The sequence below is a fragment of the Eucyclogobius newberryi genome, unplaced genomic scaffold, assembly GCF_026437365.1.
Source record: "Eucyclogobius newberryi isolate DKJ021-1_F unplaced genomic scaffold, fEucNew1.0.hap1 SCAF_6, whole genome shotgun sequence".
Lineage (NCBI taxonomy): Eukaryota > Metazoa > Chordata > Actinopteri > Gobiiformes > Gobiidae > Eucyclogobius > Eucyclogobius newberryi.
This window is the reverse complement of record NW_027316278.1, coordinates 26,026,053-26,052,934: the sequence shown is the minus strand read 5'-3', so window position 1 is coordinate 26,052,934 and position 26,882 is coordinate 26,026,053. Positions and strand designations below refer to the sequence as shown.

General features: G+C 40.6%; 3 protein-coding genes and 1 long non-coding RNA gene across 6 annotated transcripts in view; all 4 read right to left on the bottom strand.

Annotated features, from left to right (window-relative positions):
• Nucleotides 1–1,521: 1,521 nt before the first annotated feature.
• LOC140347520 (uncharacterized) lies at nt 1,522–2,867 on the bottom strand. Its single transcript, XR_011924373.1, has 4 exons — nt 2,736–2,867; nt 2,238–2,335; nt 1,958–2,122; nt 1,522–1,882 (listed from the first exon to the last, which is right to left on the bottom strand). It is a non-coding gene; the product is annotated as an uncharacterized lncRNA (long non-coding RNA).
• Nucleotides 2,868–4,040: 1,173 nt separating this feature from the next.
• Nucleotides 4,041–15,377, bottom strand: ckap2l (cytoskeleton associated protein 2-like). The gene is made up of 9 exons (XM_072433802.1): nt 15,213–15,377; nt 13,939–14,005; nt 13,816–13,867; nt 12,571–13,736; nt 12,316–12,511; nt 8,999–9,157; nt 5,894–5,958; nt 5,686–5,820; nt 4,041–4,465 (listed from the first exon to the last, which is right to left on the bottom strand). The coding sequence occupies exons 1-9, from the start codon at nt 15,280–15,282 to the stop codon at nt 4,162–4,164; spliced, it is 2,214 nt and encodes a 737-aa protein (XP_072289903.1). The 5' UTR covers nt 15,283–15,377; the 3' UTR covers nt 4,041–4,161.
• Nucleotides 15,378–17,362: 1,985 nt separating this feature from the next.
• Nucleotides 17,363–18,818, bottom strand: LOC140346383 (interleukin-1 beta-like). The gene is made up of 5 exons (XM_072432407.1): nt 18,756–18,818; nt 18,452–18,667; nt 18,173–18,346; nt 17,911–18,044; nt 17,363–17,803 (listed from the first exon to the last, which is right to left on the bottom strand). Exons 2-5 carry the CDS (start codon nt 18,654–18,656, stop codon nt 17,579–17,581), a joined length of 738 nt encoding a protein of 245 aa, XP_072288508.1. The 5' UTR covers nt 18,657–18,667; nt 18,756–18,818; the 3' UTR covers nt 17,363–17,578.
• Nucleotides 18,819–22,956: 4,138 nt separating this feature from the next.
• LOC140346381 (metal transporter CNNM4) overlaps nt 22,957–26,882 on the bottom strand; it is a 46,802-nt gene continuing 42,876 nt past the window's right edge. For all 3 annotated transcript variants that reach the window (XM_072432406.1, XM_072432404.1, XM_072432405.1), the window contains one exon: nt 22,957–25,230. In XM_072432406.1, coding sequence (XP_072288507.1) covers nt 24,934–25,230 — 297 coding nt within the window. In that variant the 3' untranslated portion in view covers nt 22,957–24,933. The remainder of the gene's footprint in view (nt 25,231–26,882) is intronic.

Sequence of the window (26,882 nt, the reverse complement as noted above, 5' to 3'; positions counted from 1 at the left end):
AGTGCGATATCATTAATGAAGTTTTGGGCCTCTTTGAGCCGTGTTTCGTTGTAAATCGAAGCAGAAAAAAGTGTCAAAAGGACCAAGCCAGAGCCTCCAGAGTCGAGCCAGTTCCAGCCTGTATCAAAATCTTCCATTCTGGGCTAAGACTTGGCACCTGCCTTTCCCCAAAAGGGCCAAAAGACAGGGCCAGAGCTCCCAGTAACCACCCTGAATCAAATCCCTCGTTTCTTGACTAAGTCCTGGAACAAGCATTCCGCCAAAAAGGGCCAAATGGACGAAGGAACGGGCCCCCGAGGCAAGCCTGGATTAAAGCCTCCCTTTCTCTGCTATGTCTTGAAACCAGCCTGTCCAAAAAGACAAGTCCAGAGCTCCCAAAGTCTACCCTGAATATAATCCTGGCCCCAAAACGGTCAAAAGGACCAAGCCATAGTCCCAAGAGTCCAGCCAGTTCTAGCTTGTATCAAACGCCTCCTTTCTGCGCTAAGAATTTGCACCATTCTGTCCCAAAAGGGCCAAAAGGGCCGGGCCCGAGCCTATATCAAAGCCCTCCGTTCTGGGCGAGGTTGGCAACAGCCTGGCCCAAAAAGTGTCAAAAGGACCAAGCCAGAGCCCCCAGAGTCGAGCCAGTTCCAGCTCCTATCAAAGTTTAAGTTTAAGTATCTCCACCAGCTTGACCAGGCAGTTTGGATTATATTACATTGGTTATTTGTGCAGCAGCTGCACTGTTCCTTTTGCTAATAAACGCTGAGCGCTACAAGCCACGGTTTAAGTTTTGACCCCGTAGAAGTTTTCTAAAAACCCCAAGGAGCAAAACGGTCTTTAGATGATGAAAATTGGGCCCTTATTTAATTAGAAACCTTGAAAAAGAGTGAATGAAACAAAACAGGTGATGCATCACTGCCTTTTTTTAATTAATTTTCTTGAACAAAAACTTTAACATTATGTCACTTTACTTGTCACATTATTCTGAAGTGCGGTCACCTGCATCTCAAAAGAATTTGGCAAAAATACAAATAAAATAATAATAATAATAATAAAATAAAGCTATTTATTAATTTGTTAATGAGATAATTAATTAATTGTGTATCTATTTATTTTATTTTATCTCAAGGGTGCATTCACCCTTTTGTGTCTTTTGGTCCAGACTTCAGGACTTCCTGTTTACACAATTTGAATTAAAGTACAAGTTGCATTCTGAGCACAGCACTAGAACTGCAACACCACGCAATAATAATCTCAAGTGCTGTGTGTTAAATGGGATCTAAATGAAAGTATAAACTAACATATTTTGTTTACAATTGACCCACACTATATATATATATATATATATATATATATATATATATATATATATATATATATATATATATATATATATATATATACAAAAAACAAATATAAACTATTAATATGTCATGTTTTTACTTTAATCATATTTTTCTGTGTGTTTTGGTGTATCCACATACTTGTCATAAGGAGGAAAACAGGAAGAAGTTGGTAATAAGACAATAACAACAATAAGATTTATAAAAAAATATTTATTTCAATATGATATTATATAAAACTTTAAATATAAAATAACCACTTGCATTTAGTACAAATATTTAACACATTCACACAGACATGCACGCACACAGACTTATACAGGACAGTGTCATAAGAACGCTAAAGTTGAGTTGGTTAATATCGCAATAAATGAAGCAATTACCACAATTATTGCTTGTATAATTCTTTCAGATTTGGCCACTGTGAATATTTCGTTTGTTCATTTAAACTCTCAACATCTCTGCCACATCATGTCATCGCTGAGTTACACTCCAGGGCATCCTTCTCTATTACATCGACAAGAACACGTAGTAAAAGTACTCTCCAGGTTTAGCTGAAAGGAAACAACAGATGGGCCTCAGTTTCACCATCATTCTTATTGATAAAATCACAAAATGTGCACCCCTACCATATCACTGAGGGTAACACGGGTTTTGTCAATTGTTAAATATCTTTTAGATTTGGTTGCTTGGATAGAGTAGAAATGTCCAACTTTGTCCATTTTAAACCAAGGATTTAAGGCTTGGATTTTTTCCTTCATCGCATTTTCCGTAGTTTGATGCAACAGTTTCAGCTGTCAAAGTATAAACACACAGGCAACTCAATAAACCATTAACACTTTTCAGAATATGCATAACAAACATATGTTATCATAGAATGCATGTTTCAAAACACATAACATAGCTTACCGTAAGTTTATTTTCATGCTCTGTAACCACAAAGATGTCACTACCGGACTTGAAACATAATGCAACAGCACTGTCCCATTTCCATATCTCCAGGTTATCTAAAAAAAACAACAACAAAAACGAGTCAAAACAACAACTTCTGAGTAATCGGGCTAACTCAAAACATGATTTTACTTTTAAGATAAGATAAAATAAGATAATCCTTTAATATCCACACAAGGGGATATTACGTTGTTACAACGCAGTAGAACAAGAGGAAAGGACAGATTATAGGAAGTTTCAAAAAACACACTCTTATGGACAAAACAAAAAACTCTTATTAACAAAAACTCCTCACCTATCTTAAAAGGGAATGGAGGGGGGAATAAAATAAAATAGATAAATAAAAAATAAAAATATAAAGATAAAAATAAGATAATAATAATAAAATAATGATAATAGAATAAAAATAATAAAGTAAAAATAGCTAGCACAAGACTAGGTAATACTACTATTTACCCGTGATTGCTCCGTCTGGAAGGCTTTTCGTTACAAGCTTCAACTCCTTCGACTTTTTGCTCAGTTTGACATAATCACCATGTTTAGCCTTCAGGTAGGTTGTTGCGCATTTGTGAAGCTGGCAACCAACAAGCAGGCAATGCAGCCTACGCAGTCCGCTGGAACAGAACAACAAACGCAGCACATGGAAAGGTCAGATGAAGCGGTCCGCCTCTGATCGGGGTCAACGTACCTGCCACGTGCGCTCGTACATACCTGCCACGTGCGCTCTTGCTCCGCCGCCTGCTTTTCAGAGTCGAGTGGGGCAGTCCCATGATGAGCGGGGTGAACGTTGTGCTGCAGAATAGAGGCTCTACATCCTTTTAAATAGCAAGTGCTGGGCTTGTGCTGCACCGTGTGACGTAAAGAGGTTACGTCCTTCCAGGCTGGACGTGGCACGGAGCCTAAAGCGCATGCAAGTGGAGCAGACTATCTTTTATTTTTTATTCAAGTTGAAACATTCTGCTTTATTGAAGTAACGCAGGCCTATTGTGGGAATTCAACAATATAGACTAAATCTAAAGCTATGACAATTATTGTGACGAGTGGTGCTTAGTCAAAATATTGCACTTGGGTTTGCGTAAGCCTGTCAATTGCATTTTCACTTACGCCCACATGTTTGTACTTGTGGTAGTGGTATGTTATGTCTCGTTTTAAAAAGGAGGACGTTAAGGTTTGTTTGTAACTGACAACCACATCGCCCTGGACTTTAATTACCGCATCGTTAGTTAGCCTCAGTCATGCCTTTTAACTCTAAATGTTGAATCTCCGTGGTAAAAATGATTGAGAAATGTACTTCAGGAAGCACGGTGATCTTTGAAACGGGGCGGACTTTTGAGCTCCAGTGGCTCCTGGTTAATGACTGGCTGCATGTGCTGGGGTTGAGGTAGTCAGGTGGCACATAAAAGGTTTATCCACAAAAATCCATTTATATGTGCAGGGTAAAGGTACACAGCGCTCACACCCGGAGTGCTTTAATCATGTCAATACAGAGACTATAAAATACAATTCATAAGGACACAAAGAATTTAGACCTAGCCCTTAAACAACCTAACCCTTAAAGGTGCATTGCTCAACATTAAATCTCCATGGGGACAAGCAGATGGCATCAACAGGCCAGCAGTAAAAACACATACAACATAAAATAAATGAAAAGATGTTTAATGCCATATACATGGCCGGCTTGTCAGACAAAAGTTAGATAGTGCACCTTTAAACTAGTAACAAACAATACCAATAGATACATTTATAATCAATGTAAAAAAGACACAAAAAAACTGGATAAACTACACAAACCTTTTCTATATGAAACAAAAACAACTCTTCCCAAAAAGAAGTTCCTGACAATACTGTACAAGACAAATATACCTTTTCCATGTATAAAAGTTCATTCATCATTGCAGACATATTCTACAAAGACCTTATCCTTCAGAGCATCGTTCTCTCTGTAGATGTACATGGGTGAATTCTGCACGTCAGATGAGCTTTCAGACTGGCTTTGCTGGGCACTCTCCTTCTCCTCCTCAGCGATCAGGTCGTTGTACGAAGCAACACAAAGGTCGTGGTCCTGGAGGGACGCGGGGTAACGAGGAGCGGCCCTCTCGATACGGACGGAGCGCCGCACTGGAGTAAAGAAGCGCACCTCTTGCCCATTCACCACTGTGGAGTCCCTGCGCTGACTTGGGGGACCGCTGCATGGAAGAAATCAGAGAGGAGATAATTTACAACAATTAACAATAACAGGAAATTCATATGGTCGCGTCTCCCCTCATCCCAAACCGCTCATCACCCAAGCACCACTCAGCAGCTCTTTTATTTCTCCATAAGTCTGTCACAACTATCAAAACTCCACACGGGCATCACAACCCCAACTTAATAAAGTGTACCGTAACTTGCTCCCCGAATCCCATCCCTCCACTTCCCATCATTAACTCCTGGCTTACTACTTGCCAGATACCTTTGAAACCTAAGATTTATGAATCTGCAGTGTGTGAATGGTTGGTGGTGGACTAAGAGTATGGAAGATAACTACAGCTGAATCTTTTTCTATAATGAACTGTTTCTTTTGGTTGTAATTTTACACCGTATGGCATCAAATTTTGTAATCTCCATGGGAATGTTCAACTCAAGCCAAGGAAATAAAACGTTAAAACCATACTTTTGATTTAGTTCATGTTTGAAACGCATTCATCACCTTCATTGGGAAATATTTTGGCCAATTCCTCCAGCTTGTGACATCAGAACAAAAGCGGTCCAGTAATGTGAAATTACAAACAAAGCCACTGGCGCCGCACCATGAGTAAATGTGATAACACACACACAGGAATGATTAAGAAAAAAAAGCAGCGGGCCAATACTGACTTTTATTGAAAATGTAAAATAAACAACCAATTATATTATAAAGTAAAGACTGTGTTGTTGTAAAGGTATATGCCTCAACAGTAGAATTACTCTTGGCATTGGGACACAACACACTTTATAAACAGTGTCCTTTGGTGAACTATTCACCTGTTTTGTATCGTCTTTAACATGTTGTCAGAGACATCCACCACAATGCACTCTTCACTGCCTGCTCTTATAGTATTTGCTTATTTGAGAGCGACTTAGTAAAAACCTCATATAGAATTAGAAGCACTGACACTAACACTGAGCTTGCAGGTGCTGTTGTGCAGAACCCATAACATTTAGTTTTTGATGTTTGCGCTCGAGCCTAATTTACACACAAGGAGCCTTATAATTATTGTGTAAATTAGACAAGCTAAAATGATAAACTTCTCCAACATTGTCAGACTAGGGATAACCAGGCATGATTTTTAGCACAGCATTAAATGTAATGTATGCTTCTCTGATGGGATGTTTTGGAAAAGTGCATAGTTTCAACTCTCCACAATGCAAAGCAGAAGAATCTTACCCTGGTGTGGCTGTGATCTTGTATTTCACCACAGTGGAGTTTCCCCTTTCAGCACAAATCAGAGCTCTGCCAGGTTTTGGGGTCATCGCGAGGTTGTTCAGTGTTTCTGGAGAATCTGCAATACGTTCGGTTATCATTATCTACAGCTCAGGATGAAGATAAAGTCCTGAAGCACACCAGCAATGCATGAAAAACAACAGGTGCAATGTTACCTTGATTATCATCTTTCCTCTTCAAAATCTCAAACACCACCCTGCGCAGTTCATCTACAGGCTGTAAAAGAAAAACAACTGATAAGATTCTGTTTACAGTTTTCTACAACGGAGTACAAGGGCCAATGCAAACAAAAAAATTGCAGGCACTACGAGAGTAAAGTCATAACATTTCGACATTAAATCATAATGTCAACATCACAGACCCCTCCATCACTACTGTGGACGGACTCCCTCCGCTTTCCTGGCACCACCATCACCCAGGACCTCAAATGGGGGCCCACCAGAGGATGTACTTCCTGCGGCAGCTGAGGAAAGCCAAGCTGACAGCGGAGATGATGGTGCAATTTTACACGGCCATCATTGACTCCATCCTCACCTCCTCCATCACCGTGTGGTACGCTGGAGCCACAGCCAGGGACAAACAGAGACTACAGCGCATTGTGCTCTCTGTTGAGAAGGTGATCGGCTGCAGACATCCATCTCTGTAGGACCTGTACGTCTCCAGGACTCTGAGACGTACAGGTCGGGTCCCTTCTCATCCTGGACACGGACTATTCGAGCCACTCCCCTCAGGCAGGAGGCCACTACGGTCCATCCGGACCAGAACCTCCCGCCACAAGAACAATTTTCCCTCTGCTGTTGGACTCATGAACACTTCTTAAAGGGTGCCATAACATGCTTTTTTTCACGTTTCGTAGTGTATCCTAAGTGTATAATTGATAATAATAAGGGTTGTGCAACACCCTTAACATAATAGTTAAGAAATATCACCCAGACCTTGGACCCCCTCACCAACCCGGAAATGCAGACGGTTTGGTTTGATATTCGCCCCCACCCTTGCGAAGAGCGATCTGGCTCCCCCGCCCAACCCGTGAGGTAGTCTCAGAGCGCGTGTGTGCCCCGCCCACCCGTGACGTAGCCCTACAGCTGTCTGCTCCGCGCAAATGAGTGAGAAACGATAGAACTTCAGATCAACACTACTTTGAGCCTAAATAAATCTGGTGTTTATTCTACAGCGTGCGCAGAACAGATATATCTATAGATCTATATCTATACATCTATATCTATACATCTATATCTATATCTATATATATAAAAGTCTTATGCCCATCGCGCTCTTATTTCCTGGTTTTTCGCTATCGGATTGAACTTCTCTCCGTTTATTTTCCTGCTGCATCAAATGCCACATAAACCTTCACCATTGTGATAATAGTAAAGAGTGCGATATCATTACTGAAGTTTTGGGCCTCTTTGAACCGTGTTTTGTCGTAAATCGAAGCAGAAAAACTCCGGAATGGGCTTGTAGGGAGACAGCAGCGCGGAGCCGGAAGGAAGGGGGCGGGAGGGGACGGTGACGCGTGCTTGCCCTTATGACGCGGTTTTGCCCCACCGCCCGTCAGTTTGGAGATTCGAGGAAAGGAGATAGTCTGTAATATAACTAAAAACTGCGGGAATCAATCAAAAAAACACTCTGGGTACATATATGAAGCACAAATAGCAATGTAAGAAGGTTAAAAGCTCTGAAAAGTCGATTTTGCATGTTATGGGACCTTTAAACACTGTCACTATAACCATAACTTACTCACTGCACTGTTCACTTTCTGCACTACATATGTATATTCTATATTTCGGATTCTGATTCTGAAAAGTCTTTAAAGTTGAAGCCAGAAAAGAGTCCTACAATCCTACGTAATTTTATGAGAAAAAAGTCATGGTCAGAGAAATTTTAATATTGTGAGATTAAAGTAATCATTTTATGAGATTAACAATCATTATTTTACGAGAATAAAATTATAATATGAGAATAAAGTCAACAGTTTAAGATTCAGGGTCCGATACACGTTTCACTTTCAGCACCACGGGCTACATGGGTGTTAGGCTGTAGTTGTGTTCCTCGGCTGTAAGAGGTGGAATTGTACGGATGTTGGCGTGTGTGTAAAACATCGCTTTTTGGCTGTGCCAAACACGATCCAAGCGTTAGACATGAGGAGCTGAGTGAAAGCAGACTGCAGACAGCCGTTTTGGTGTTCTCTGTGTTTTACCGAGTTTGTCCAAGGGATGACAAAAAGGTTAGAATCGGTACATAAAACTTAAGTTTCCAAGTGGCACACTGCTCCTCGTGCACACGTCCACAATGGACACATTGTTAGATGGTAAGAATAGTGATTGTGCACAAAGTGCCCACGTAGAAAACAACTTAGAGGAGCAGAGCCTGTGTGAATATAACACCGAGGCTCCTCCTGTCTGCGGGCGGCTATGGCACGGAGAACGGCTGCAGTTTGAGCCCACGGTGCACTACGGCTACGCCAGGGGTGGGAAATTATTTTCCTCCGAGGGCCATATTCGAATCCAGGCAAGTAGCGGAGGGCCGGCCTGCGATCATTGGTGTGGAAAAAAAAAAATCCCAAAAATGAAATATCAAATAAAATATAACTTTTCTGTCAAATATAGGCTATTGAATCTATTATTTAATTGATTTCACGTCATATGTATTAAGGATACACGTGCAGACAGATGCCTGAGGGCAAAAAAAAATTCAATATTACTTAGACAAGCTTGGCGGGCCGGATTGAAAGGCCCTGCGGGCCGGATCCGGCCCGTAGTTTGCCCACCCCTAGGCTACGCCATGGAGAAAGTAAAGGGTTTATCCAATAGTTTGTGAATGATGCGTAACAGGAAAGGTGCTGCTAAACGGCAGTGTAATCAGCACACAGGTAGGACATTGTTTAAAGGCCAGGAAACACTTTAACACATATTGCAGGCTTTTATATAGTTCTAAGCTGTCAAGTCATCCAAGTCCATTCTTTTGCGCCCTGGCCATAGCGGCCAAAGTGAATTTTCACGTCACTTTGAATCGGAACGTTGCACGGAACCCTAAACTACGACTTTATTCTCATTAAATTACGAGTTTATTCTCGTAAAATTACGAGTTTATTCTCGTTAAATTACGAGTTTATTCTCGTTAAATTACGATGTTATGAGTTTATTCTCGTAGTGCCCCGCATTTTTTTAAATGTAGGTTGGCCCTTGTACTCCATCGCAGTTTTCTGTCATGAATCTTGCAGAATATGCCAGAGAAATCATAGATCAATTCTTACCTCCAAAACAAGTCCAACTGCTTTCTCAAACATGGGGAGGACATCTCGATTTCCTTCCTGCTCCATCAAACGGGCCTGGCAAATCCAATAATTGGCAAATTTCTGGGACACCGCTGGTAGTCGTGAGAGCACTTCTTTCACCTGGTCTGTAGGGCAGCCCTGTGGTGATAAATATCCAACTTAAACAAAAAATGCAATTGATTTGTTTCCTTTGTTCACTAAATTATATATTTTATTAAATACATTCAATGGTAAGGGATCATCCCAAAATAGGTTGAAGCTGAAAAAGACGAGATATTTTTCATCAAAACAATTAATGTTGTGGCAGTAATTGTTTTTGAAATGCTAAAAAACTCTCAGCAACGAGCATTAGGCCAACATCCATGACATTAAGTTAGGTTTTAATGTTTTTTTTTTTTAAATAAATGTTTTGTTTGACCTCCAGAGAGAGACTAAAAAAACCCATTTTGAGATGATCCCTAAGGTTGGCCTGTCACGATCACTATTATTTCATGTTAAAAAAATTAAAGCTTGAACAGTATTTATTTCAGATCATGATTTTACTGAGATGCTTTCAGTTGTATGCAGAGACTTTGATGGTTTGGTCATTAAAGGTGATTTCAATATTCATGTTGATAATATGTGTGACAGAAACGCTAAAGAGCTTGATTCTGTCCTTGAAACTTTCAGTCTTACTCAGCATGTGAGAGGCCCCACCCACAGCAGAGTGGCCCCACCCACAGCAGAGGGCACACTCTAGATCTCATAATTACAAAGGGGGTAAATATTTCAAAAGTCAATGTGGTCGATGCTGCTCTGTCTGATCATTTCTGCGTCTTATTTGACATGTCCGTTTTACCCAAACCACCGGCTGGTCCTGCAGTTGTTCAGAGGAGACACATAAGTGATGGCACAGGTGCACTGTTTATGGAAATGATCAACTTTGAAAATGTCTCATGTTCTACTGTAAATGACTTGTTGAACTCTGTTACATCTAGTGTTTTGAATGTTCTGGACGCCATTTCCCCTATGAAGGCTTTTTTTCTTCTTCTAATAAGCAGAAGGAGAAATGATGATTCGGTCAGGGCACAGAAAAAGGAGCGCCTCCGGGCTGAACGGAAATGGCGCAAGTTAATGCTCCTGGTTCAAAAAGAGATTTACAGAGAGAAGTTGTACATGTACAACCTCATTTTATGTAGAACTAGGGAAAGATATTTTTCTGAAATAATTGGAAGCTGCAGTAACAACTTCTGTTCTGTTCTGAAACAAATACTCTAGCTCAGCTGCCGTTAGAACTAATTTCCACATCCAAGTGTATTGAGTTTGCATTATTCTTTGATGACAAAGTTCAGGGCATTAAAAATGCTATAAATCCCACGATGCAAAAAATAACCCTAAAACCACCTAGACACTTAGAGCTAACTCACTTTGCACCTAAAACTGACAAAACTGTCCAGGAGATCATCACCAGTCTGAGTTCATCTACATGCTGCCTTGATGTGTTACCCACCAGATTTCTAAAGTCTGTGCTGAACAGTTTGTTAGCACCATTCACTCACATAGTTATCGCTTCAATCTGGAACAAGACCCATCTCTAATCTGCCATTTTGGAGCAAAGTCCTTGAAAAAGTCGTTTACCAACAGCTCACAGATTTCCTCTTAATAAACAACTCATCTGATGTTTTTGTTTTAGGCCTCATCACAGCAATGAGACTGCTCTTTTCAAGGTAACAAATGACATCTGCCTGAACACTGACACGGGCAAAGTCTCAGTCAGTTTTAATTCTGTTAGATCTGAGTGCTGCTTTTGACACCGTCGATCATGGGATCCTCTTACAGAGACTAGAGGACTGGGTGGGCATCACTGGCACTGCCCAAAATTGGTTAAGGTCTTATCTGGAAGACAGGAAGTACTTTGTTGAAATTGGTAACTGTGTCTCAGACCACATGGCCTTGACCTGTGGGTTGCCCCAAGGGACCCCTTTTGTTCAACCTCTACATGCTGCCGTTAGGTCAGTTGATATGCAGCAAAATTGTGTCCCATCACAATTATGCAGACGACATTCAGATCTGTTTCACTGATGGCTGGTGAATATGGATGCAAAACAACTTTCTCCAGCTGAACTCAGACAAGACTGAAATCATCGTCTTTGGCCACAGAAACAAAGAGAAAGTGTTAGCATCACCTCCAGAGTCTCACCAGTCTCAATCTAGTACAATCACATTAGTGCTGTTCTCAGGTCTCTGCACTGGCTCCCCGTGGCTCAGAATATACTTTAAAGCTCTGCTTGTGTACAAGTCTCTCCATGGCCTAGCACCAAAGTACATCTCGGACATGTTAGTGCCATATGAACCATCTCGGACTCTGGTGCCAGAGTCGGGACTAAACATGGACCGGCCACTAGCTGGTGCCCAGAGTCAGGACTAAACATGGATCGGCCTCCTGCTGGTGCCCAGAGTCAGGACTAAACATGGTCCGGCCTCCTGCTGGTGCCCAGAGTCAGGACTAAACATGGACCGGCCTCCTGCTGGTGCCAGAGTCGGGACTAAACATGGACCGGCCTCCTGCGGGTGCCCAGAGTCAGGACAAAACATGGGGAATCTGCGTTTCAGTTTTATGCAGCTAAAATCTGGATCAGTCTTCCTGAAGATGTGAGACAGGCCTCTACTCTGACAATGTTCAAATCTGAGCTAAAAACTGTTTTGTTTAGCTGTGCATATGGCTGGAAGGATTTTCATTGCACTCGTCTCTTGTATGTCTTAAACTGTTTTGTGATTTCTGTAATTTCTTTGTGATTTAACTCACTTTGAATTGCCTTGTGTATGAAATGTGCTCTACAAATAAACTTGCCTTGCCTTATTGCGTGTAGAGTTGTCCAAAGTATAAAAATCAGAACTAGATACTCATTCAAAACTGAAAAAATAGAAACAGCTTTAGAATGGTCTTTAGATCAAGTGTTGTTGTTTTACATTATAGTTCATGCTAATACTTAGTCTGTACTAAGGAGTTGAAAAAAGGGTTAGAAATAGTAACAGGCACAAGAGTTAAAACTTGGGGTTGAATTAACAGTCACTTTGCATTTTGATTTACTTTTCACTGGATGAAGTTTGTATTAATTATAGTATTACACACAATGTACTCAATATTATCATTTCAATGCTCTTATTTCCAAAACAATTGCAATAATAGTAATTGGTTTCAATAATCTCCCATCTCTATTGGAGACGCATTACCGGTTCACAGTGCACAAAGATTTGCAAAGTGCTTAAAAATTTAACATTTTATTTTGTTGTAGGTCTTCAAAAAGGCACCGTACCTCCCCCAAGAGTTTGATGCAATCTGCTAGGGAGCGGTCCACAGCACAGATCAGGGAGTGCGCTTCATCCTCCTCCCCCATGTTTGACCAGAACGGCTGAGGCGCAGCAAGTGTACGCCGGGCCTGGGGCTTCACAAACATTGGTGGACGCTTGTATGAAATGCCCTTTGCTGCCCGCCATTCCTGAAGCTTTTTTCTATAAAACAAATCAATATCATTCACTTTCCCCGTCTTTGCCTGTGGAGGTAAACTTACATTCGGTCCTGAGCAGCAGTTAGTGGCTTTGTAACAGGCCCAGGAGCTGCTCTTCGCTCTGGAGTCTTCATGCCTGTGGGTCTGCTGGTGAGGTTCAGGGCTCTGGATGGTTGTGGAGCAGTCTGTGGAGCTGTGGGCCTTTTCTTCTCTTTTGGAACAACAGGTGCTTGGAACAGTTTTGATAATGGAACCGTGGTCTTGTTTGGGATCGCTTTAGAAATCTTGCTTTTTCCCCCGTGATTGGATGTAGCAACCACTTTGTTTACTCTGAAATTATTCTGATTTACTATTGTGGAGATTGAAGTTTTTTTAAGGCCTGGCTTATTTTTGTCTACTCTGGGAGCAACTGTAGATTTTAAACTTGAACTGTCTGAAACTATGGTTTTAGTAGTCTTAGCCTTTATTTCTGGCTTTAGAGATGTTGAGGACCACCTTGATAATGACTGTAACCTATCAGAAAGTGTATAACTTCGTGCTTGTTCAACATTTTTAATTGTAGTTGAAAGACACTTGTTTTGTGCTTTATCCTCTCCTCTTATTGTCATTCTAGCAGTTCTCTCTCTCACAGGTTTAAGAGTGATTGTGGATATTGTTGTTCTCAAAGATCTAATTGATGTTTGTGAAACGGGTCTGTTTGACGAGGTACTTGATTGCACTTTGTAGGCAGACGTTTTGGGGGCATTGGCATTTGGCAAAATGTGTGGTTTTGATTTTCTTGTTTGAATCACTGCAGGCATCAGTCCTGTTCTTGTCTTAATAATGGGTCCATGGATCATTCTACCAATTTCAGCCTTGTCCATGCTGGCAGATGCAGCATTTGTACACTGTGTTGTTGTGGTGTTTGAAACAGCAGGAAATACAGAGAGGGTTTTTGATGCAGCCGGGCCAACAGAGGGCGCTCTTGTAATTGGCTGCCTTTGACTGGCTGGTTTCATTGTGGATTTGGAGTTTTCAATTGCATAGGTTCTTGTGAAAACGGGTATTTTAGGTTTTGCATTTTTGTTGGTTGTTGCAGTTGATAGGGGTTTACGGTTCTGCTTTGTGTGGCTACTTATATTGACAGAGTTTTTAAGACCCAGAGGTTTTTTGACAGAGATGACCTGGATAGTTTTAACTTTACTATCCTTGTTGAGAGCAGGAATCGTGTTCTCCTTGTCCTTGTACACCTACATATGGCAAAGTAAGAAAAAAATAGGTAGAAAAATTGTATTATCTTGGCCATTAGTGCACTGGGCAATAACTTACCTTAAGAACAGATCTTTCACTTTCCAATGTCTCATCTTTACCCATATTTTGCCTGGAAAAAAACAAGAAGCCATAAATGTGGTGCTTCAAATTTCATAAAATATATGCAAGATTTTAAATTACTTTTTACTGGGCAGAGTCAGATTGGCTTTTGCAGCCAGGAATTCCATCAACTTTTGTCGACGAATTTCTAAACAATTCACAAAATATAATAAGTTTAGAAAAGAAAATTCTAAATAGTTATATATCAACATGAGAGAAGGCAGTTGGAATTGTTTAGGAGGTAAATTTACTAGGGTTTTGTCTCGCCAACAGAATGCAGTATCATAAAACATTGCCCAGTTCTATGGTGTCTGTCCTGTTGCTACTGGTTATTAAGGCTAAAACACAAAAAAAATCTCTTGCATTGAAGACTACAGGCGCGCAAGCAAATAAGCTGCACGTAAATTCCACATGTGTACAAAAAATGTAAAGTAAATCTGTTCAAAGTTTAGTGCACACTACTCTATACTAACCACTTTTGGTGCAGGTACATGAAAATATAGAAATCTGCAGATAATGATGCACTTTATACAAGTGCTAGTCTGTTTGTTCAAAATAATATTCCACACTAAATTCTGTGATTAGAAACTTTGTGTATACATTTACAAAGTGCCTCAAGCACTTAGGAAATTAAATTATATTATGCTTTCACAACGCCAGAGTCAGATTTAACTCGTAACTCTGGAGGCTCTTGAGAAAGTGCTTACATGAACTTTAACTTATAATTGTATTGTTGTTTTGTCTTCCGTTTTAAATATTTTATGTGGACCCGTTTGAGCCTGAAATAAAGCTTGATTGATTTTTGTTTTCTCATGTTTAACGACTCAAAATACTTCTATAACGTTACTTGTATTTTACTAGGCACCACACATACCACAAATGTAAAACAGCAGTCCCCTTTGTTTTAATTAAACTAGATTAAGACAGTAATTGGTGGCGTTAGCTAAAGTCATGCACTGCCATCTAGTGTCACTTTCGCCTAATTATGTTGGTAAGTAAAAGCTTACTATAACTATGGCCAGGTGACATTTTAATTCATTTCCAATTTTGTACCCGCAGGAGCATTGTTAATCGCCAGTTACATCAGTCCCACGCGTTCACACTGTAATCCACATAATAAATACACACGATATCGGTCCACCCCATAAACTATACAGTCAACTGTCCAAACTTAGCGTTAATTTAGATGACACTTTAATGCCTCATGTGTAAGCAGATCACCACATATTTTGTGGTTTGGCGTAAATTGTGCGTTTGTTTTGGTCGTGCATTTCTGTTAACGGCTAGCATTTTAGCATCCACGTTAGCTCTTCTGTTAGCTCGGATTCATTCACCCATAAACCTTTGTTACTCACCTTTCCGGGTGAGTGCATTTCCTCCCTCGTCCCTTTTTGTCGGGACACTGACTGTAATCACTGTATCCATGTTTGTAGATTAGTGTTGTAGTTATTGAAGGCTGGTTAGCTTCATATCCGCACAAACTGCATAGACTGAACGAGTTTGTTTTGAATAAACCGGGGGTTCGTTCTCTCTTCTCATTGGACAAATTTGAATTTTCTACTGAACGCGCGCATGCGTAATGCTCTGTAGTGTCATCCCTGCTTGACCTGCTCCATGCAGCTGGAGCAAACATGGTAGTATAGCCAGTCAGAGGTGAAAAAGGTAGTGAAATTGTGTACAATCTAGTATAGTTACATGGCTAATGTACTCGCTTACATTTGCAAGTAGGTTACTGTTGCCCACATTTTGTAAAAGCCAAAGCCGGCTCAGGATGATTTTCCGTGCAATAATAACATCCAAATGAAAAAAACTCACTTAAAGGTTGAATGGACTATTTCTTTGGCATAAATCTGAGTCTTATTTCCTCGTGGCGTGGACTGCCGATTAGTCCTGCCACGTATCAATCATAAAACGCACCTACCGCTCACCTGCAGCCGCGTGCGGATCGTCCCACATTTCCGCGTGTCTAAGCGCATTGATCTATCATAATATAGTTCCCTCAGTGTACGGGGCAAAATGAAGACGGAGAAAGACTGTTCGAGCTGACTCAGGAGTGGACTGAAATCTACGGGAGACGAGCGATGCGATGCACTCCGTTGCGCTAATAAACAAACGCACATGTGTGTTGTATCAGTCCGCATGGGGGAGTGCGCATGCGCACTTCCGCCTGCGTTCTCAAATCGCCGAAAAATCGTCCATTGCGCCTTTAAGTATTACATATTCCATCCATCCATCTTCTTTCGTTTATCCGGGGCCGGATCGCGGGGGCAGCAGTCCAAGCAGGGACTCCCAGACTTCCCCCTCCCCAGACACCTCCTCCAACTCCTCCGGGTGGATCCCGAGGCATTCCCAGGCCAGCCGAGAGTCATAGTCCCTCCAGCGTGTCCTGGGTATTCCAAGGGGCCTCTTCCCGGTGGGACATGTCCGAAACACCTCCCCAGGGAGACCCCCAGGAAGCATCCGGAACAAATGCCCGAGCCACCTCAGCTGGCTCCTCTCAACGTGGAGCAGCAGGTGATCTTCTCCTCCCGTGTGACTGAGCTCCTCACCCTATCTCTAAGGGAGCGCCCAGCCACCCTCTGGGGGGAACTCACTTCGACCGCTTGTATCCGCGATCTTGTTCTTTCGGTCATTACCCAAAGCTCATGACCATAGGTGAGGGTAGGAACATAGACCGACCGGTAAATCGAGAGCTTTGCCTTTCGGCTCAGCTCCCTCTTTACCACAACGGTCCGATGCAGCGACTGCATCACTGCAGCCGCTGCACCGATCCGCCTGTCGATCTCAACCAACTGGAGAGGGCAAGCCACCATTTTCCAGTTGAGAACCATAGCCTCTGATTTGGAGGTGCTGATTCTCATCCCAGTGCATGTTGCAGGTTCGGGTTTGATGGAGCCATCAGGACAACATCGTCTGCAAACAGCAGAGATGAGATCCTGTGGTCCCCAAACCAGACACCCTCCGACCCCTGACTGCGCCTAGAAATTCTGTCCATAAAAACTATGAACAGAACCGGTGACAAAGGGCAGCCCAGGCGGAGTCCAACATGCACTGGGAACAGGTCTGACTTACTGCCGGAAATGCTAACACAGCTCCTGCTCCGGTCATACAGGGACTGGACAGCCCTGAGCAAAGGGCCCCGGACCCCGTACTCCCGGAGCACCCCCCAAAGGACACCCCGAGGGACACGGTCGAAAGCCTTCTCCAGATCCACAAAGCACATGAACCCTCGAGCAGTTTATATACGTCTACAGTAACTTCTATGATTTAAAATTACAATTATGCTAGAATCATACAAAACACAATTACCCCAAAAATCTTTTCAGTTACAGTTATGTGAGTATTTGTAATGAATAACCTTTTTGGCTAATTTATACCGTACACAGGCTATGATATAGTCTTTGAAACACATGTATGTGTGATGAAGTCTGTACATTTGGGATCAAAATATAAATACATTCGGAACAACAGAAAATATGTTTTGACATTTTATTTAGGATTGAGTGTGTTAAAATGAACAGTACCATTAAATATAAATATTTGTATAAATAAAAATCATAAGTTAAATAAATAGGTTTACATGTAGCAAAATGGCGACTCCTTGTGGCAAAATATGATTTGTCGTCATTACACTGGCATTATACTCTGTACATACAATACTACACAATGAAATGTTGCTGGGAGCAGCAGTAGTGCTTCAGTGCTAGCTGAGAGGAAGGGTCTAATTCTGGCGTTGGACCTGGAAGCTGAAGGTGCTGTAGCTGGAAGCCTCTGCACACATCTGGACAGGCACATTGTCTTGCTCCGCAGTGCTAATGTACCACTCAGGGAAGCGTGCGGAGCGCAGAGAGCTCAGGTTCAGACCAGTGTCGTGTTTGTAGAAAATGAAGCGAACCATGTCACTGTCAGTGCTGATGTTTGTGAGCTGGTCTTTGTTTGACACAGTCTGAAATAAAAGGGAGACTCGTGAGTCACAACCACCAAAATCACATCATGACATTTAAATGAACTGAGTGTGAATACAGTAGCCCTACATAACTATAAATGGTTTACCTCTATGTGAAGGCTTGGCTCGTTTCCATCGTTGTGACAGCAAAGGTAGTAGTCTGTGCCTTTGATCCCCAGGGCCACTGGTCTTGCCTCAGCACTTGGTAATGGGGGTCGATATGTCGACATGTTCAGTTGAACTAAGGGGAAACATTTATTTTAATAAATAAATAATAATACAATTAAAAATACAGCTAATGAAATCAATGAAATCATTGTTATGAAATCATGAAAACATCATTGTGATTATTGTTATTTTTCTGTTCACCTTTGCGGCTGGTGCTGCCTCCCTGCAGCATGACTGCATGCAGCTTCATGCTGCCATCAGCCAGCACAAGGTTCCTCTTTTGGCTGTCCGTCACGTTGTAATAGGGCTTCGGCTCATGATCCCCCATCTTTGTGAACTGTGGTTTTGCTGCAAACAGGTCTGATACAACCTTCTCTGTGATGAAAAAAAAAACAAGTGAAAATAAGTCACAGTTCACATAGAACAGTGCTTTAGTGCAGAGATACGGGTATGACAGCTGTAAAGGTCTGCAGGTTATACCTTCTACGATGCTCTCCAACATGATGCTGAGGAGACTCTCATCTCTGAAGTCGGGGCTCAGGAGGGTCTGGGCCACGCTGTTCTTGAGGCGCTCCATGGCGATGACCAGGTTCACCACTCGCCTCATGGTCAGAGGATGATGGGAAATCTGAAAGTTCACAGGGCTCGGCAAACGGCTGGCACGGCACATCATTTCTGATTCCATCTTTTGACTTGCTGCAAAAGTAAAGAAACTGTAAATAAATATCTCAGTTCTAAAAACAGGTAGGCTTTTATATAAACAACCAAAATAAAGTATAGTTACCTCTGATGCTTTTGGGAAATAAGATGTTGTTGATGAGTCTGGATAAGATCCCAGTAGTTACTTTGTCAGTACTGTTCTGTTCTGTCTGTGCACTGCCCTCTGGTATTTATATCGGAGAAGGGAAGGGAATTTTCCCTTTCAGCTCAGGAAGTGGCGTGGTGACGGGCAGCGATGATGAAATACTGTTCTTTTTCAACCTGCTGTGCTGTGAGTTTATAATTAACTGTTCAGGATTTGCCATGTTATAAAATTGGTGTTGTTGTTTGTTAAACGTTACACATTTTAGTTGTTTTGACAACTAGGTTAGAATTAATTGCTCATAAGTTGTCGGCGTAATGTCTCATTCGTCCAGGAGTGTTCCATTGTAGAAAAAGGTTCAGTTGTGGTCATCTTGACTCAGCTTATAAATTGACTGATAAGACGATTTATAAGTCATCTGCTTATAAGTTGCAAAATTTAATTTCAGAAACTCTGACTGATAGTTTAGCTTTAAAACAGACCACATTTGAAAACAATAAAACACTCTTTTTCCTATCTATTGTCTGCCTTCATTGGCTTTGCTGGACTAGCCGGTCCATCTTCAAATCAGAGGAAGTGAGGAAATATCAAACCCTGCCTCAGTGACGTAACATTATTATTGTTTGTGGAATTTACAGCCCTTGAAGACTCACAGCGTGTTGACACACGGTAATGCAGGAAACCGGAAGCAGGAGTGTCTGGTATTTCATAGCTTTAACTTTTACCATAGTTGAGCACTTTTGTTAATTCTTTGGGTTAATTTAGGTGATTTATGACTTAATCAACTTATATACCTATTTACAGGGGTCGGTACCCGTCAGTTACCTTTTCTTAAGTTACATTTTCTTGAGTAATATTTTTCATTGTAAAAGTACTCATAAATGAAAGTGTCTGTCCCACTGTGAGTCTATTAATATAAGATTTGGTGCATTATTTCATGTTTTTCATTCCAAATACATTAACTTCAACCACTTTTTCCTACCCTCACCTATGGTCATGAGCTTTGGGTAGTGACCGAAAGAACAAGATCGCGGATACAAGCGGTCGAAATGAGTTTCCTCCGCCGTGTGGCTGGGCGCTCCCTTAGAGATAAGGTGAGGAGCTCGGCCACACGGGGGGAGCTCGGAGTAGAGCCGCTGCTCCTCCACGTCGAGAGGAGCCAGCTGAGGTGGCTCGGGCATCTGTTCCGGATGCCTCCTGGGCGCCTCCCTCGGGAGGTGTTTCAGGCATGTCCCACCGGGAAGAGGCCCCGGGGAAGACCCAGGACACGCTGGAGAGACTATGTCTCTCGGCTGGCCTGGGAACGCCTCGGGATCCCCCCGGAGGAGTTAGAGGAAGTGTCTGGGGAGAAGGAAGTCTGGGAGTCCCTGCTCAGACTGCTGCCCCCGCGACCCGGCCCCGGATAAAGCGGCAGAAGATGGATGGATGGATAGATACATCCAAACACAGACCTGGGTAAATTGCGGCCCTCGGGCCAGATACGGACCGTTTGTCTTTATAATCCGGCCCGCCAAACATGCCAATTAATATTTAATTTTTTTTTTAAAATTAACCCCCCCCCTTTAGGCCAGACCTGGGCATTTGTGGCCCCAGGTGCAACATGTGGCCCTCGGCATGTTTTAATCCGCGGCCTCTAGAAAGATTTTAGTTTCTATATTCTATATATATATATATATATATATATATATATATATATATATATATATATATGTATATGTATATATATATATAAATATACCTGCGTTGCAACAACAAAATGTCCCCATGTGTGGACAATAAAGGAACATCTTATCTTATCTTTTATTTTGTTATTATTATTATTTATTTTTTTCACACCAATGATCGCGGGCCGGCCCTCCGCTACTTGCTTGGATTCGAATATGGCCCTCGGCTGTAGGCTTTATTATTCAGGAGAGGACAGGGTGAAATGGGGATGAGAGAGGAGAGGACATGCAGTAAATCGTCAGTCAGGATTTGAACTCATAACACTGCTGCTGGCTGCACTTGGAACCTGGAACCACATACTTGTGCTGTGCCTCAACCACTCGACCAGTGGGCAGTACATTTTAAAGTTCTTTCAACAGATTTGTTTTTTTCTTGAGACGACCACGTGCAGTGAAAAGTGTTGACACTTGCCGACTGTCTCTCTCCCCTCTCTCCCCTCTCTCCCCCCTCCCCCCTTCCCGCTATGACTGCCTATCAAATAAAGACTTGGGGCGCAAAAAAAATCTTAATTTAAAAAACAATTTACACACTTTATTCTTTATTTTTTATGTAAGTAATTCGAAGATTATGCACTTTTACATTCCAATTTATAAACTTTATTCTAGCCAAAGAGGAAGTGTGTGATAATAAACATGACAGGACAGAAATGTTGGGGAAATTGCAAACAGACACAGATCACTTTCACATTACAGTGTATCTACAAGTGATATGCATGGCTCTATCTCAAATGCATTAATTCATTGGACCTTTAGTAAATTTAGATCAATCTAAAAGTGATAAGTAAAAGACCAAAAAAGACTATTTCTGTATCTGGATTTATATCTGCCAATCGGTTATTATTACCAAGCTTATTCTAGATTTTTACATTGGATGTGAAGGTCAAAGAGGCTGTAGGCCCAGAGTGAAAGCCATGTTTTTATCATTATGCCCAATAAATAATTAATAGTTTGAGGTGAATGAACAATGCACTAGCCTAGGATCCGGAAAAAGCCGTTTTAATTTATTGTTATTAAATGCTGTAATTACTGTATACCTAAAGAGAAGTATATTTAAAGTATGTATTTTCCCCACTAGATACCACAAGCCTAAATGCTCAAAGCAGTATTGGTGGATATTAATCACAGTCTCAGCCCATTGAAACCTGGACTCACTTCCAGTTTTACTGCTGAAATTCCCAGTGATGTCACAGCACGGGAGCAGCCTCAGCTGTGATTTCACAACTGCCACACACATCTCAAAAGGATTGTTTTCACTTCCTGCTCAGTGCAATAGTGTTAGTTATCTTATGGCTTTTGATTATGAAATATCCACTCCGAGTAAAGATTTTTGTAAATATCCACAAAACTACAGGTCTGAAGAAAAAATGTTTGAGGTTAATGTCTTCTCTAAAATTTGTAGGCGATAGAAATAGCCTACATTTATATTATTGGTTTATTCACAACTATCAAAAATATAAAATAATAATAATGCATTATATCTTTTTGATTAATTTACTAGAATGACAATGTTTAGCCTCTTATTTAATACTGAGAGACAACTTTGTATAAAGGGCCAAAGTACAGACTCTATTTAAAATAATATCACTGTTGAAAGATACAGTTAGCAATAGATTAGATAAATTGTATTTTCTGGGGAAGATACTGTTCCTGTGTATAAGTGTAAGTGCTAGTATTAGTTAAAAAAATATACAGTAGTTACTCCTAATTTTGTGAAAATGCTGTTTCCCATTTAAAAAACAAAATCAGTACAGTAGTAGAGTAACCACTTATATAGAAATAGAAAGATATATGGCATTTAATTATTTATAACTGTCCTTTAAGATAGAGGTTTTGAATTATAAACACCTTAACAAAGAACATTTTGAGAGGGATAATAGCTCCATCAAGTTAATACATTGATTTTATAAAACAATATCAGACCAACTTCTATTCCAATTGGGTCTAAGAAGATATGTTCTACGGTAGTAAACAGAGATTATGACAAAGACTGTGTTTCTCAATACAAAGCACATTCATGTAATACGTTTAGGGCAAGTCAGTCAGTCAATTGAGGCTTGGTTAGTGCTGATGTAGACCTGCTTTGGTCCTGTTCCAGTCGTTTAGGTCTGGTCAAGGTTAAGCGCTGGATTTTGTCCGTTTAGCCCCAAATTTGTATGTTGCATGTGTACCCATAATTAAAAGTTCAAACAGAAGGTCAAATTGGATTATTTTGTCTATCTACTTAGATCCATGTAAGTTTAGGAAGTTTCCAACATTTAGGCCCGTCAATCCAAATATTTTCTAAAATTGTCTCTGGTTGCTTGACTAGACTCTTGCCTCTCCAATCAACCCTTCCACCCAAATGTGTATGGCACATTATATATATGCCCACCTACATTTACAGTTCACCCACCCAAATATGGCACAATGACACAAAATCTATTCCGATTCAACTCCAAATCAAACACAAAACATGTCACAGTATTTGGCAGTCTATACCTTTAATTTAAAAGAACAGGCGTGAACAGGTACAGTAAAAAATGGAGTGTAATGTTTCTTACTCACGGATTGGCTTTGGGGGAGAACAAAAAAACGATAATTTACAAATATACCAGTGTGCACCCAATCCCACCAAATCAATTAAAACATAAAAAAGAAGCACAATGTAAAATCACAAAGCAAGAAAATCATCCGATATTTCACAAATAAAATATATTTATATACACACTCGCATTGAAGTATACAATAAATAAACTCTATAGTAAGTATTTTCTAGTCATGAGGTGAACTTGATTCCCTCTTTTGGTTGTGTTACCACCAATGTAATTGATGGCCATTTTGGTCACATGCACGCTTTAGTTCAGACACAGAACAGGCACAGAACCGCAACTGTTTTCACATCAGAGCAACTGCTACAATAACGATTGGAGACAATTAAGTCAAACGTAAAAGGAAAAAAAACAAAACAAAAAACATTCCGAGCGACACACTCACACTGATTGTCAAGAAACAGATTCGCTAACTATATTGCAGGTTTTCAGATGACATAACATTCAAACAGGCCTATAATATTTCAGAGAGATGGGGCGGCAGACAACTAAAATGACAATGGTTATTATGTAGACAGCATGATTCATTAGGTTTCACTTCTTGTTTGATAATCCAAGTTTTCAAATACATTTTTGTAAAGCCTGTGAGGCGTAGTATATAAATAAATTGAACACTGATGCAATAAATCTATTTAGAAGCAGTGGTTTTGCAGTTATTGGGGTCACTCCTTGGCTCATTCAATTACTTTTTATATCGTTTTTACCAATTCATCTCTATGGTAATTTTACTTTTACTATTTTAATTTTACGACAACATGGCGGATTCACCCCAAAATGACTGTCTTTATGACTTACGATCCCAAACGCAACAGGTAAAACAGCCTCTCGCCCCCCATCATCCCTTTATAGAATCTGAAAGCCATCAAGAGGTGATCAATCCTCAAACCACTAGGGAAAGGCAAAGAACGGTAAATATTCCATCCAAACGCACATATAGTTCAATAAATATCAGTTCATCACTATAAACCTTAATGGAAGGTATAAGGTATTGTGTTCCTTGACGTCTAGCTGGTGCGATAGATCAAGTGAGGACTGCTACACATAAGGCAGAGTTGTTTTGGGTTAGGGGCGTACAGTGGCTTGGGAGGGAAGGCAACGACAAATGGGGTTGTGGGGTCTCCCTGAGTCTTTTGATTGGGACAGAGAAAGAAAGGTAGCAGAGGTTCATCAATTACATGAAGGTGCACAGGTTTACAAAACGACTAGATTCTCCAAGTGTCTGTTTCACCGCAAAAATGCAATATCTTCAGAGTAAAATTTACTTGAATTCAGAATATTACACTTTGAGTCATTTTGATTTCTTTGGGTTCTAGGTCGATCACCAGTTCCTACATTTTCAGGTTGGAACTATAAGCGTTTATAATTTCTAAAGGCAAAACATTTCAAATCTGGTTTAAAAACAGTTACATGAGTAGTTGATCGTGTTTCTTGACCTAAATTCACCAAAATATACACACACCCCACTTTGAGAACCCATTTTAGATTTTTGGATTTGTTTCAAGTTATTTCTGATAGGTTAAAATATATATAGATTTTCTATTTCTTTGTTCCAAGCTATATTATCAGTCCCTGGAGTAAATGTCTTGAACCATTCTTCCCTTTTAAAAATGATCAGTAACAACTGACCGTGAATCTAGGACAATAATCAAAACAAAAGAAAACTTGTCAAAACTACTAAAACTAAATTAATATTCAGAATTCAAGCCATTTTCATTTCTGTGGATGTTATTTTCTGCAGTGATTCCTTTGGCATGTCCACTGTCTTTGGGTCTGCTCGGTTCCCACTCCCGAGCACAGTTTGTGTCTCTCTTGGCTGAAATGTGCAGCGGGAGTGGGCCGGGCTGAGGGTCAGATGCTGTTGTCCAGTGCGCTGTGGTGATTCGGGGCGCTGTTGGGGATGTGGACCTCGTTTTGGAGGAGTAACGTGGTCTCGTCCGGTACATTTTCTAGCATGTTCGAGTCTGGCCCGTTCAGGTCTGAGATGGCCAGAGGAGAAGAGGGCAGAGGAGTGGTGATGGTGGCCGGGCTGGTTGCCAGGGGTACGGCGGGGTCCAGAGGGGACGTGTTGTGGATGCTCTCTGGAGACTGGGGAGAGCTGTCCAGGCGGGATGCCATCAAACCGTTCTGGTACTGCGCCTTGGTGATCTGTAGGTTAAGATGAGACAAAATATGAAGTTACATAGGTGCGTAGGGTAGCCAAGAATCGTACTGAAGCGAGAGTATTGGGATTAGTTATTATTGTGAGTATTTTATAACTCGTCAACTCGGGAGTAAGATAAGATAAAATAATTCTTTAATATCCACACAAGGGGAAATTTTGTTCTTACAACGCAGTAGAACAGGAGGAAAGGACAGATTATAGGAAGTTTAAAAAACAAAACAAAACACTCTTAATAGAAGTCTTGGGAAATAAAATAAAATAGATTAATAAAAAATAAAAAGATAAAAATAAGATAATAATAATAAAATAATGATAATAGAATAAAATAAAATAAAGTAAAAATAGCTAACACAAGACTAGGTAATAGGTAATACTATTAGCAGGTAAGTAAACAGAATAAAAACAAAACAGAACACTCTTATTTACAGGTATTACACATGGTTACATCAGTATTGCACATGTTCAGGGCTAACAGTGTTTGTTATAAAGTCTGACAGCAGCAGGAAGGAAAGACCTGCGAAACCTTTCCTTCACACAGCGAGTGTGTAAGAGCAGAAAGCAGTGTGCTGACTGGCTGCTGTTGGACGGTCCACCCCAGTTTCACTTGGCCGTCTGAAAAACCCTGTTCTAAAGCCGGGCACGCCCCTGAAAATGAACGCATGCGTACAGTGTATTAACAATGTGCTAAAAGCTTTGTGAGTGCTAGAGGCGAGATAGACAGAATTAATTACCGACGTCTGAAGTAGTCTTCAAAAATGACTTGGTGAACTTGAAATATGACAAACTAACTTAGATTAGATAAAATATTCCTTTATTGTCCACACATGGGGAAATTTCATTGTTGCAACGCATTTCCCACAATCATTCTTATTTTTATATATATTCCAAATTAAATATAAATTATTATGAACATTTACAGAGAAGGGTCATCATTTATTTATTTGTACATGAGAGAAATAAATTAAATCATTACATAAGGTAAAGAAGACTGAAAATGAGACACCGACAGGCGACATTCAAATACAGTCCATGTGTCAAACAGAGTACTCGAATTACAGTTTATTGAGCAGCTGAAAACTGCGTGGGACAAAGTACTTGTACAATGTACTCGTTCCCCTTTAGGCTTGTTTTAAATCTGAGTTTTTTTTACTGTTTACAAAGTACTAAGAAAATGTGGCAGAAAAGGTAAAAATTCCCAATTGAATTATCGGTAATAATACTGCCTATATAAAACGCTTGTAACCCTTTAAAGTATGACTCATCCCTTCTGCCACATCTGACACATTTTCTTAGTACTTTGTAAACAGTAAAAAAAACTCAGATTTAAAACAAGCCTAAAGGGGAACGAGTTTGCACACGTTGGATTGAAACCTGTGAGCCACACGGAGCACCCCTTTTGTCCACAGGAAAGCACATTAGTATTGGTAACCGAGTAAATTTAAATTATACCTGTATTTAATCTGTAATATATGCTTTTTTATAGTCAAAAATGTGTATGTATGGTACTTAATGTATCAAATATGGATTGCTTTTTCCATCATACTTTTAGTATAGACCTGTTGTCCATCAAAGGAGGGAGATCTACCAACAATGGATGTCCCGGCATAATTTAGCAAGTCAGTTAAATAATGCAATA

Excerpts from the sequence above, each read along its gene's own strand:
- LOC140346383 (XM_072432407.1), bottom strand. The coding sequence starts at position 18,656 with ATGGAATCAGAAATGATGTGCCGTGCCAGCCGTTTGCCGAGCCCTGTG. Across the intron at positions 18,347-18,451 it reads GTTGGAGAGCATCGTAGAAG|AGAAGGTTGTATCAGACCTG; the intron begins GTATAACCTGCA and ends TTTTCATCACAG. Across the intron at positions 18,045-18,172 it reads AGGCAGCACCAGCCGCAAAG|TTCAACTGAACATGTCGACA; the intron begins GTGAACAGAAAA and ends GTTTCCCCTTAG.
- ckap2l (XM_072433802.1), bottom strand. The coding sequence starts at position 15,282 with ATGGATACAGTGATTACAGTCAGTGTCCCGACAAAAAGGGACGAGGGA. Across the intron at positions 12,512-12,570 it reads ACTGCTGCTCAGGACCGAAT|AAAAAAGCTTCAGGAATGGC; the intron begins GTAAGTTTACCT and ends TTTGTTTTATAG. Across the intron at positions 5,821-5,893 it reads AAAGATGATAATCAAGGTAA|GATAACCGAACGTATTGCAG; the intron begins CATTGCACCTGT and ends GCTGTAGATAAT.